Source organism: Marmota monax, unplaced genomic scaffold (assembly GCF_021218885.2).
Source record: "Marmota monax isolate L192 unplaced genomic scaffold, Marmota_monax_Labrador192_F-V1.1 WCK01_AAM20220418_F8-fsc00006, whole genome shotgun sequence".
Classification (NCBI taxonomy): Eukaryota; Metazoa; Chordata; class Mammalia; order Rodentia; family Sciuridae; genus Marmota; species Marmota monax.
Genome location: NW_026693712.1, coordinates 13,032,876 through 13,046,376, shown reverse-complemented (window position 1 = coordinate 13,046,376; position 13,501 = coordinate 13,032,876). Strand labels below are relative to the sequence as shown.

At 35.3% G+C, this 13,501-nt stretch overlaps 1 protein-coding gene and 1 non-coding gene across 2 annotated transcripts in view; both read right to left on the bottom strand.

The window, feature by feature from the left end:
* Lars1 (leucyl-tRNA synthetase 1) overlaps positions 1 to 13,501 on the bottom strand; it is a 68,703-nt gene that overhangs the window by 40,735 nt on the left and 14,467 nt on the right. Inside the window, exons 5-10 of the mRNA XM_046460343.2 lie at positions 10,628 to 10,765; positions 7,557 to 7,718; positions 5,792 to 5,904; positions 4,617 to 4,680; positions 1,681 to 1,748; positions 1,347 to 1,572 (exon numbers count right to left, since the gene is read on the bottom strand). Coding sequence (XP_046316299.1) covers positions 1,347 to 1,572; positions 1,681 to 1,748; positions 4,617 to 4,680; positions 5,792 to 5,904; positions 7,557 to 7,718; positions 10,628 to 10,765 — 771 coding nt within the window. The remainder of the gene's footprint in view (positions 1 to 1,346; positions 1,573 to 1,680; positions 1,749 to 4,616; positions 4,681 to 5,791; positions 5,905 to 7,556; positions 7,719 to 10,627; positions 10,766 to 13,501) is intronic.
* Trnaa-ugc (transfer RNA alanine (anticodon UGC)) lies at positions 8,405 to 8,477 on the bottom strand. Its single transcript has one exon. It is a non-coding gene; the product is annotated as a tRNA-Ala (tRNA).

Below are 13,501 nucleotides of genomic sequence, written 5' to 3'. Positions count from 1 at the left end.
GTGATATTCCTGCCTTGGCCTCTGGAGCCACTGGCATTGCAGGGATGCACCACTGCATCAAGTTTATTCATGTTTTTCTTTTAAGAGATTATTAAGATATCAAAGATCAGCATTTACTAGGAGAAAACAAACTCAGAAATACTGACAATTAAGTAGATAACCTATAAACATAAAAGCTACAAGACTATCCAGATTTAATTATCAATCAAGACTTGCTTTTCAGGAAAAAAAGCAGCAGCAATTCCAAATTTAATATTTCCAGGAACACAGTCAATAGTATTCAAAAAGCAAATAAAATGTTATTAAATCTCTTGAGGAAAACTGTCTATACTTTCCTATTAATTTTTAACAGGTACATTATAATTATACATAATATTGGGATTCACTTGTGATATATTCATACATGCACAAAACAATTTGGTCAGTTTCATTCCCCAGTACCCCTTCTATCCCTCCCCTCAGTTCCACCCTTTATTCCTCCATTCGATTGGTCTTTCCTTAATTTTCATTAAATACTCTTTTTTTTCTTTCTCTAGCTTCCACATTATGAGAGAAAACATGCAGTCCTTGACTTTCCCCGTGTGACATATTTTATTTAACATGATGTTCTCCAATTCCATACCTTTTCCTACAAATTACATAATTTTGTTCTTTACAACTGAGTAAAATTCTATTATGTGTATATATCACATTTTTCGTATTTTTCAAATATTGAGTTAAAACAAAATTTAAAAAATACTATTTTAGTGACATAAAATACAATTCTACACAGCAATAAAATAACTACTACTATATGCAACTGCAAAAATCCCACATAATATTGAGCAAAAGAAGCTGGACACAAAAGAGTGCATATCATATAGTTCCATTATGAAAAGTTAAAAGAATACCAACCATTTTTTGATGAAGTCAGAGCAAATGTTCCCTTTAGAGGGGAAAGATGAGTACTGATCATGATATGGACATGATATAGCCCTCCGGAGTACTGTTAGAATTGTTTCATCTCTCGATTTGGTGGTATTTACATAAGCATATACACATGAAAAGTCAATAAAATACAAATGACTTGGGCTAGGGTTGTGACTCATTGGTGGAGTGCTTGCCTAGTACTTATAAGGCACTGGGTTCAATCCTCAGCGGAAGGAAGGAAGGAAGGAAGGAAGGAAGGAAGGAAGGACTTGTGTCCATCTACAACTAAATATTAAAAAAAATACAAATGACTTATCCACTTTATTGCATGTATACCTTAATTTAAAAAAAAATTAAATGCTCTTTTCTCAAGCTTCACTGTTGAAATTTTCCTCTAACTATATGCATGAAAATAAAAAGTGTGCTAATCAACTTACCTCACCCATTAATTCCTTAACAACAGGCACCACTCCATTGTCTTTGGTAAAGCCCTGGTATGACATATTCCTGGCTGCTCTTTGAGTACAGATGAATATATCACCATTTGCAGTCTCAAATCCAATGTACTTCATGTCAGGACGAACCCAACAGTTTGTCTGTCCAAACATGGTCTCAGGTCTGAGAGTAGCAGCTACTAAGAAGATATTTTTACCTTTCAGGCCACTAAGAAGAAAAAGTATGTACTTTTGTTAAAAAAAAAAAAGGGGGGGGGGGGTTGCACACAACTATCAGTTCAGAAATGATGAAACAATAACTTATTGACAAACCTACCTTAATTTGGATGGGTATGGTTCAAGCACTTTCAATTTCATTAAAGTATATTCCTGAGGTCCAACACCCTACACAAATAAACAAAACAAAAATTTCAGGGGGGAAAAAAAAAAAGACTTGCATTTAAACCTACTCACCTATGTGGGAAACTAAATATAAATTTCTAACATGGGTTCTTGCACTGTTAGAATTAATTCTTTTTTCTACTGAAGATACTGCCATTGAAGTGCTGACCATATCCAGGGAAAGAATCATCAGTCAAAATGGTGTTCATCAAAATCCCACATACAAAACAAAGATGTTGTGTCCACCGAAAATTAAAAAATAAATATTAAAAAAAAAAATCCCAATCCTGCCCACCAAGGCAGATCCCAAAGAGTAGACTCCACAGACATACAATGGTTCAGGTATCAGATGATGTGCATTCTAAACTTAATTTCATCCTTACTAATAGCTTAAACAAGGCAATCACAATGTCCCTCAGCCTTTCTTTCCTGTTCTATAATAACTAAAATAAAATAAAATAACTTTGCTGTGTCTCACACAGACTGTCCTGAGAAACATAAGGAAATAGACAGAAAGTGCTTTGAAAAATTCTAAAGCATTACTGAAATTTAGGATACTGCAAACGCTGGCTAAATAGGTTAAGTATCCCTTATCCAAAATGCTTGGAAGCAGAAGTATTTCAGATTTCAGAATTTTTCAGACTTTGGAATATCTGCACAGACTTTACTAGTTAAGCAACCCTAACCTGTAAATCTTACATCCAAAATGTTCCAAAATCCAAAACTTTTCAAACTGTATGTATAATCGAAAAATCAAAAATCCAAACTGCTCCAAAACACTTCTGAGTGTCATGTCAATGCTCAAAAACTTTTGAATTTTGAGTTGGGTGTGGCTGCACACACCTGTTATCCCATGATTCAGGAGGCTGAGGCAAGAGGATCACAAGTTCAAGACCAGTCTCAGCAACTTAGCGAAGCCCTAAGCAACTTTGGGAGATCCTGTCTCAAATTTTTTAAATAAATAAAAAGGGCTGGAGGTGTAGCTTAGTCATAAAGTACCCCTGAGCCCAATGCCCAGTACTGCCCCCCGCCAAAAAAAAAAAAAAAAAAAATGCTCAAAGATAAAGAGTAAGGTACTCACAGGATTACACTATGGTTGAATGTCCTCATCAAAACTCATGTTAAAATTTAATCCCCATTGTTAAGTATTAAAAGATGGGACCAGGTAGGACTTTTAAGAAGTATTAGTTCATTCATGAATTAATGGATTAATAGGTCAATGAGTTATTTTGAAAAGAGATCTGTTATAAAAGTCAGTGTGCCTCCTTCTCTCATATGTGCCCCTCTCATCATGTGATGCAGGGCTCCACCTAGCGACTCTGCAGAGACTCTTCACTAGCAAGGACTTTATACCAGATGTATCCCCTTGATCTTGGATCTCCCGTTCTATAGAACTGAGAAGTAAATAACCTCTATTTTGTAATTTATGCAAATTCAATATAAACTATGAATAAAGGTTATTTACTCTGTGGTATTCAATTACAGCAACAGAAAAGGGACAAAGAGTCCATAAGCTCAGATACTGGCATTGTCACCGATTTACTGTGCCAAGGCTTCAAACAAATTGCTTACCCTTGTTTTATTCAAGTATTAGAGGGAATAATGTTACTAATATGTTCTACAATAATGTAGATGGAACTATTTCATGAGTGGCTTTAGGAAGCACTTAGGAAAGAAGTAGACACATGATTAAAACACATACAAATGGAATCTGTATATGTCAAAAGGTAGCCACAGCCAGGCAAGATGGTACATGCCTATAATCCCAGCAACTCAGGAGGCTGAAGCAGGAGGGTTGCAAGTTCAAAGCCAGCCTCAGCGATATAAAGGGACTAAACAACTTATTGAGACCCTGTCTCAAAATAAAAAGGTGTGAAATGTGGCTCAGTGGTTAAGCACCCTGGAGTTCAAACTCCTGTACCCAGCCTAAAAGATATTTAACCACATATCTCATTATCTTTCCTCACACTCTTTTTAGAGCTGTATATTTTCCAAATGGTGCTTCTCAAACATTAACATGCATATGAGTCACACTGACAGCCTTATAAAAACAGATTCCTAGGCCCCACTCTAAAAAGCTTTGATTCAGCACTTTGATTCCACAATTTTTGTGTGAGATTTATTTAACAGTGTTTTTCTGAACAAGGTGATATAGCTGGTCCTAAGATTGCTCTTAGAGTAGCAAGTCATAGATATGATACAGGCACTTTTGATGATACTGTGATTTCCCTTTTGACACCCATCAAAGTATCATGAATAAACACCTCAGGGGGCGGGAGCTGGAGCTGGGGCTGGGGCTCGGTGGTAGCGCACTTGCCTGGCATGTGTGAGGCACTGGGTTCAATTCTCAGTATCATGTATGAATAAATAAAAAATAAAGGTCTATCAACAACTACAAAAATACTAAAAAAAAAAAACTCAGACCAATAATAAAAAAATTAAAAAAAAAAAAACTCAGTATTGCAATAAAGTTATTTTTAGGTTTCTCATTTAAAACTGGGATTACATGCCTGTAATCCCAGTGGCTTGAGAGGCTGAGGCAGGAGGATCTCAAGTTCAAAGCCAGCCTCACCAGAAGCCAGGCACTTAGCAACTCAGTGATACACTGTCTCTATTAAATAAAATACAAAAATGGGCTTGGGATGTGACTCAGTGGTCAAGTGCCCCTGAATTCAATCCCCAGTACCAAAAAAACTGGATAGGGCCATAAGAAAGATTATTATAGGACTGGGATTGTAGCTCAGTAGTAGAGTGCTTGCCTAACACGTGTGAGGCACTGGTTTGATCCTCGGCACCATAAACAACTAAATAAAAGTATTAAGAAAAAAAAGAAGATTATTGTAATAGCTATTCTATGTCACAAATAATCACCTCTCCAGTTTGTCTGTCATGATCCATACAAGGTTGTCCATCTTTTGGAGAATAAATGGTATACCTAAGAAATAAACAGGAAGTAACAGAAGCTATTATAATATTTGAATTATATCTTAACATATTTGCCAATGTTGCTTCTGATGTCTTACCAGTATGTCTTATAACTAAAATTTCTGACTGAACAACCGTCTACATCTATTATTTATACTTCTAAATGAGTTCTACTGTCACTCTAGTTACTAATGAAATATTTCTACCTCCATCAAAGGTAATGCCATTGAAAAATACGCACTGATCTTGACTTTGTGCTATGAATAAGAAAGATTATAACTAGGTTGGGGATATAGCTCAGTTAGTAGAGTGTTTGCCTCAGAGCACCAGGCCCTGGGTTCAATCCCCAGCATCACAAAAAAGAGTATAAGATATAAATTCCCTTGTGAAATGCAAATAGCTTTTATTTAATCTACATAGTCAAAAAAGAATCTTAATTTATGGAACAAAAATGCAAACTAAGCTGGGCATGGTGGCACACTCCTATAATCCCAGTAGGATCGTGAGTTCAATGCCAGCCTCAGCAAAAGCAAGGCGCTAAGCAACTTCAATGAGACTTTGTCTCTAAATAAAATACAAAATAGGGCTGGGGATGAGGCTTACTGCCAAGTGCTCCTGAGTTCAATCCCCAGTAGCCGCCTCCCCACTATGGGGGAAAGAAAAAAAAAAAACTAAAACAGAAATAAAATCATCATTTTTCTGCTTGGCCAGGTATCTTTTTAATAACATCATAAAAGCCAATAATTCTCTTTTCCCTGGTTCTATCTGTCACAAATACAAAGCAGCACAAGAAAATTAAGACACTGGCTAGAGAAAAAGATACAAGAGAAAAAAAGAAAAAAAAATTATGAAAAGTAAAAGGACAGGCTAGACACAGCAGCTCCCAGATACTTGGGAGGCTAAGGCAGAAGGATCACAAGTTCAAGTCCTCTCTGGGCAACTTAGCAAAATCCTGCCTTAAAATAAAATTTAAAAAGGCCCCTAGGATGTAGCTCAGAGGTAGAATACTTCTGTGTTCAATCCTCCTCACCACTTGAAAAAAAAAAAGTAGCCTATGGACACTGAATTGTAAAACAAGAATTATATGATTTTTACTTTTCTATAAAGGATATCAAACTCACCGCTTCCCAAATTTAATTTTGTTTCTTTCTCTTAATGTTAAAAATTGCCACCTGACAAATGAATCATAGTAAGGATTAACATCAGTGGTAATGAAGGAACGACGCCAGTCTACCTATAAAAGGAGAAAAGAAAAGGTAATTTTTGAGAAATTTCCAAAAATTTTAAAAGAATTCCTACAAATCAATTATTTACTCTTCTACCCTTTATTCCCCCAACTTGGAATTACATCAACTATTAAGCTGAGCAATTTGGGAGTTTGAGGCAGGAGAATCCCAAGTTCAAAGCCAGCCTCAGAACTTAGCAAGTGCCAAAGCAACTTAGCAAGACCCTGTCTCAAAACAAAATACAAAAAGGGCTGGGGATGTGGCTCAGTGGTTAAGCATCTCTAGGTTCAATCCCCAGTACCACAAAAAAAAGAATTATGTCAACTATTTTTTTAAACATTTATTTTTTTAGTTGTAGGTGGACACAATACTTTTTTGAGAGAGAGAGAATTTTTTAATATTTATTTTTCAGTTTTTGGTGGACATAACATCTTTATTTTATTTTTATGTGGTGCTGAGGATCGAACCCAGTGCCTCATGCATGCCAGGCAAGCATTCTACCTCTGAGCCACAACCCCAGCCCCTTATGTCAACTATTAAAACAAAGTTTTCAAATTATACTTATTAAAATAACATCAGGACTGGGGATATAGTTCAATTGGTAGAGTGCTTGCCTCACATGCACAAGGCCCTGAGTTCAGAGTACCAATTAATTGTGAAAGCTGAAGATGGTTGCTGCTAAAGGGACCTGTTTAATTGAAAGAAGTAGGACTAAACCTTTCAGGCAAAGTCCTGCCTGAATATTGAGGGTACTGAAATAATGTTAATTAACATAAGCACTATTCAGACTTAAGGATTCTGAAATGTGTGACACCAAAAAAAAAAAAAAAAACATATATATATAAAATCTCAATTACCACAATGACAAGTTTAATAAATGTTTTAAACACATTTACATATTAACAAACATACAGAAACAATAATAAATTAAAGAAGAAACAGTTAAATAATATAACATTCCTAAATATTCGAGTTAATCTTCGGCTTCTTCATGTCTGTGGTTTGCTTTTGGGTTCGAGAGATTGAACCCAGGGGAGCTTAACCACTGCACAACATCCCCAACCTTTTTTATTTTGAAATGGGGTCTTGCTAAGTTGCTTAGTGCCCTGCTAAATTTTTGAGGCTGGTCTCCAAATTGCAATGCTCCTGCCTCAGCCTCCCAAGTCACTGGGATTACAGGAGCATGACACCATGCCCAGCTCTTCATGTGTTTTTAGTAGACCTCCTTTCTTTTTTTTTTTTTTTGTACCAGAAATTGAACTCTGGGGCACTCAACCACAAAGCCACATCCCCAGCCCTATTTTGAATTTATTTAGAGACAGGGTCTCACAGTGTCTTACTGCCTCCCTAAGTTACCAAGGCTGGCTTTGAACTCAAAATCCTCCTGTCTCAGCCTCCAGAGCCCCTGGGATTACAGGCTTATACCACTGTGCCTGGCCAGTAGACCCCCTTTCTAATAATTGTTGACATACCAGGATACATTCCACTAAGACAAATATTAAAGTGCTTCAATGCTCAAATGAAAAACAGTACAATTCTTTAGTGGCATGCAGGCAGCAAATATTATTCCAAATGTAAGAGTTAATCCAAATCTTTTAAAATAACTTAAATATAAATGCTTTCTTCACATATTCTTCAACTATGAAAGTGATCGGCATACCTTCAAACCTATTCTCTTTAGATCCTGAATAGCCAGTGGTGGGAAATAATCAAGCCAATGTTCTGCTTCAGAAAATTTTTCTATCTCTTCATCAGACAATCCAAGGGATTTCATAATGCCCCACTGGTATTTAGAAGATCCAGCTTTAGCAACAGCTTTACTCTGAAAACACAGGCAAAAACAAAATCCATCAAATAATAACCAACAACTACTTAACAGAGTAAATTTTTATTTTTAAGATTGTTTTAGTTGTAGATGGACACAATTCCTTATTTTATTTATTTATTTTTATGTGGTCCTAACGATCGAACCCAGTGCTTCACACATGTGAGGCAAGCATTCTACCACTGAGCCACAATCCCAGCCCCAGGACCAGAGTAATTTTGACTGAATAATCTAATTTGGTGATTTTCTAAATTCCAAAACAATGCTGATACATCAGAGCATTGCAGAAGTTAGGTGTACTATTTTGTCTACAGAACTGTACAGTCAGGATATTCATCAAGACACTAATATCAATGGTAACTAAATAGATGGACAAAGAACTACCAATCATGAAGGTAAGCTCTCAGTCCCAAACTTTCTGTTTCCTGTCTTCTAATACAACATACTTCTTTTACGTTAGTTTTATTTTAGCTATAAATAAGCTACTACCAAGAGTTTTCTCCCTTTTCAGGATTTATCAATATCAAAAAGGCAACTAAATGCCCAGGGTTGGAGGTCAAATTAAAATATACATCTATTAAGACAGCACAAGGGAGTTTTGAGTGTGATGGAATTGACTTGTAGATCAATGGTAGAAACATGACTCTACCCATTTCTTTTTTGGGGGGGTGGGGGGGGGGGGGCGGGGGTGCTGGGGATTGAACCCAGGGCCTTATGCATGCAAGGCAAGCACTCTACCAACTGAGCTATATCCCCAGCCCCCCCCACTTTTTTTTAATACTTTTGTAGTTGTTGATGGACCTTTATTTTTATTGTTTATATGCAGTGCTGAGAATAGAACCCAGTGTCTCACACGTGGTAGAGGGCCTCTGGATTCAACCCCTAATTCAACAAAAGAAAAACTAATAATAATAAAAAGTAACAAATATATAATAAAGAAAGGAAAGATGAGGAGTGTCAAATGGACACTAGGAATCAACTTAAAAGAATTTCTAATGGCCCAGGACAGTGGTGCACACCTGTAATCTCAGTGGCTTAGGAGGCAGAGGCAGGAGGATTTCGAGTTCAAAGCCAGCCTCAGTGACTTAGCAAGGGCCTAAGCAACAACCGTGTCTCTAAAATATAAAAAGGAGCGGGATGGCTCAGTGGCTAAGCGCCCCTGGGTTCAATCCCTATACCAAAAAACAAACTTCCAATGGCCAAAACTAGAACAATTTGAGTAATAATAACCACCACGACATACACACACACAAAACCTTGACAGTTTAGATTATAACCTAAATAAAATATAAATCCACACTGATATAAAAAAGATTGAATAAATAAGTAAATTAGGGGAAAAGGACAAATATTCCTCTCAGAAGAATTCTAAATAATAAATACAGAAAGAAGAAAACAAAATCAGCACTAGAACACTATTATAAGCAAGATCCAGTGATGAATGCTAACGTTAATGAGTAAATGTTTAGCCTCAAATTAACTGTCCCAAAATACATAATTATAAAGAGAAAAAAAAATGAAATCTTTAAAGGAGAAAAACCTGGCAGACACCACCATAACAAAAGCTAATTTCACCAAACATATTATCTACTACTTGCTGACATAATGCATTGACAAGAATACATGAATTCTCTGGCATTCTTTCCAATAATCAGTAATATCAATTAAACAATAAGAAAAAAATCAGACAAACCCAAATTGCAAGCCAGTGTATGATGTGATCTGAATGCCCCACAAAGCATGTGTTAGAAACTTAATCCTCTATTAACACTATTAAGAGTTGGAACCTTGGGGCTGGGGTTATGGCTCAGTGGTAGAGCACTTGCTTGGCATGTGTGAGGCCCTGGGTTCAATTCTCAGCACTGCATATAAATAAATAAAATAAAAGATCCATTTACAACTAAAAAAAAAAAAAAAAAAGCATTGGAACCTTTAAGAGGTTATAGGCCATGAGAGCTCTGTCCTCATGAATGTATTAATGCCATTATCACAGGAGAGGGTTCTTTATAAATAAAAGGACAAATTTGTCCCCCTCTTGCACACATTTGCTTACTCTCTTTCTCTTCTGCTATCTAATTGCCTTTCCATCATGAATGACACAGCAAGAAGACCCTCACAAAATGCTGACCCTTTAATCTAGGACTTCCCAGTCTCCACAACTGTGAGCCAATAAGTTTCTGATCATTATAAATCATCCAATTTGTGGTATTCTGTTATAGCAACAACAACAACAAAAAAGACTGTCTCTAAATTATCTATCTGAAGACTACTCTTTACAACGTCAAAAATCATAGAAGACAATAAAGACAGAGGAGACTAAGGAGATGTACTGACACATAATAACCAAATGCAATGTAGTAGCCTGTATTGGACCTTAGAACAGAAAAGGACATTAGGTTTTTTGTTTTTTTTTTTAAAGTGGGCTGGGGCTGTAGCTCAGTGGAAGAATGCTTGCCTAGCATATGTGAGGCAGTGGGTTCAATGTTCAGCAGTACCATATAAAAATAAATAAAGTAAAAAGTATTCTGTCCATCTACAACAACAAAAAAATTTTTTTAAAGGCAAAATTCAATTCAAATTATTTAAGTTTTGACGTTTATCTATAGTTTACCCAATAATAATGGACTAATATTAATTCCTTAGTTTTGAGGATTATATCATAGTTAAAATATAACACTAGAAAACTGGTTGCAGATTATAAGAGAACTAAGTACTATCTTTCAACTCCTCTGTAAATCTAAAAATATTTTAAAAGAAAGTGGAAAGAAAAAAGCAATAAAGACAAATTTTTAATTTTATACTTCTTTAAAATTACATTTTATGTGCCAGGTAATGTGCTAATAAGAGAATGCACAAATAAATACACAAATACAAAACTTCAACATAAATATCAACAACCACCAAACCTTTTTTCCTTTAGCTTTATCTTTAATTATTATATCCTCTGTTTTAATACTGATTTCTTCCTCTTCTTCTTCTTCATCTGGAAAATCAGGGGGACAACCATACAGCTCTATTTCTCTTTTCAACTTGTCAGCACATGCCTATAACCCAAAATTAGAGATGGTAAAGTTCAAAATTCAAGGAAATAATGAGTATCTATTGTTTCTATAGCCAATCAAAACTGACACTTTCTGAATATTTTGCAATATACATATGTAGATCATCACAGAAAACTCAAATAAGACAAATCACGTACTTCAAAATTCACTAATTTATAAATTATATTAGTTTTTTTGTTGATTGCCTCAGCAAGCATTTATTCAATACTCAGAATACTCAATGTAGTACATTATATGCTAGGCATGAGAACAAATATATATAAAACATAATGTTACTTTAAATACTAATAACAGCATCATTTAAATGATTACTGTATTTAAAGATTACTGTATTTGTGGGGCTGGGGAAATAGCTCAGTTGGTAGAGTCTGCTTCCCTCACATGCAAAAGGCCCTGGATTCAATCCCCAGCACCAAAAAAAAGATAATTATATTTGTAGTGAGAGTTAAATTTCTATGGTTCATTATTTACCGTGATCAATTTGCTAGGTAGACAGGACAGGTACTAAATTAGAAAAAAGACACTGAGAAATTAAAGTGATTTAAGAAAGATTATAAAACTAGCAAGCTAAAAAACTAACATTTGAATCTGGGCTTTTTGCCCCAACTCTTACCAATTATATCATAATGAGTCCACTGGCAAACACAAAGATGAGGGCTAGGGTTGTGGCTCAGCAGTAGAGCACTCACCTAGCACATGCGAGGCGCTGGGTTCAATCCTCAGAACCACGTAAAAATAAACAAACAAAATAAAGGTATAAAAAAATTAAAAAAAAAAAGAAAAAGATGAGGGCTAGAGCTATAAGTTCAGTGGCAGAGTGCTTGCCTACCATGCATGAGGCACTGGGTTTGATCCTCAGCACCACATAAAAATAATAAATAAATAAATGTGTTCTGTCCATCTACAACTACAAAAAAATATTAAAAAGAAAACAAAGATGATGCCTGACCAATATGATTCTACAACATGTACATTCAGAAAAATGAGAAATTATATCCCATCTATGTATGATATATCAAAGTGCACAAATGCATTCTATTGTCATGTGTAAGTAATTAAAACAAAAAAATTAAAAAAACACAAAGATGAAACTAAGCAGCATTACAGTTATGAGAAAAATATATTCATAGAATTGAAAATTTTAAAAACAGAGGAGGTGCCAGGCATAGTGGCACCTCCTCCGTTTTTAATTGCTTATAATTCCAGCAATTTGGGAAGCCGAGGCAAGATTCCAAGTTCAAAGCCAGCCTCAGCAACTTAGCAAGGTCCTGTCTCAAAAAATAAAAAGGCTGGGGCATGTAGCTCAGTGGCAAACTGCCCCTGAATTCAATCCCTAGTACCAAATTAAAAAAAAAAAAAAGAGAGAGAGAGAGAAAGCACTTAAATGCAGAAGAGCTTCAGTTATCAAAAAGATAACACCAGAAAGTCACCATTTTGCAACCACCAATACAATAATTAATACAGACAAAAATCATCAAAAAATACTATATCCACTTGGTTACTGAGTAACAGGATATTCAGAGGTTCTCAAAGTATGGCCCCAAAGATTACTTTTTAATTATAAAGGGAAAATGTCACTTTTAGAAGGAAGAAATCTGTATAGTATTAACTTGTTATTATTAAAATGAGAAAAACAAACAATTATATGCTTTTTGACAGATATGGGGGAAATTTACATTTCATCAATGTAAAATTCTTGCCAAAGTATTTAACCCAAATTTCATCTTGAAGAATAATTTAAAAAATTCATATTATGAGACTTCCACAAAATATGTAAATATATAAAATATACTAAAGAAAGCTAATACAACAGGTGACCCATAAAAGAAAAATAATCCACCAGGAAGGACTTCTTAGGACAGCTAAAAAAACTTACCATAAATTAGGGGCTGGGATACAACACTTGCCTGGCATGTATGAGGCCCTAGGTTCAATCCTCACCACCACATAAATAAATAAAATAAACATACTGTGTCCAACTACAACTAAAAAATAAATATTTAAAATAAATAAATAAATAAAAGTTTCATTAAAAAAAAGAGATGGACTTTTATTTATTTAAAAAAATTTAGGGCTAGGGTTGTAGCTCAGTAGTACAGCAATTGCCTAGCACTGTGAGGCACTAAGTTCGATTCTCAGCATCACATGTAAACAAATAAAGGTCCACTGACAACTAAAAAAATTTTTTTAAAAAGAGAAAGAAATTTGTCAGAGCTTAAAGATGATAATATTGCATCTATGTCAAATTTCTTTGAGGGGATAATGTGACTGTAATGGGGTAGAAGAATGTCTATCTTCTCAGGAGATACATACATCTCCAACTTACTTCAAAAAGTTTACAGAAAAAGGGAAAGAACAAGTTGTGGGGATTCATGCCTATAATCTTAGCTACTCAGGAGGCTAAAGTTGGAGGATCACAACTTCAAGGCCAGCCTGGGCAACTTGGTGAGACCCCGTCTCAAAACAAAATATAAAAAAGAGTTGAGGATGTAGCTCAGTAGAAGAATGCCTGCCCCTGGGCTCAACCCACAGGACTGTTTAAAAATTTAAAAAAAAAAAAAAGATGGGGGGGGAGCACATGTGCACATGTGTTTATGTTGAAAGAGAACATGTTAACATGTGTGGCACATGTTAACACAAGTACAGGGTATGACTTGGTAACCACAGGTAAAGAATATAATATTATTTACTGTATTATCCTTTCACCTTTTTTGTAGG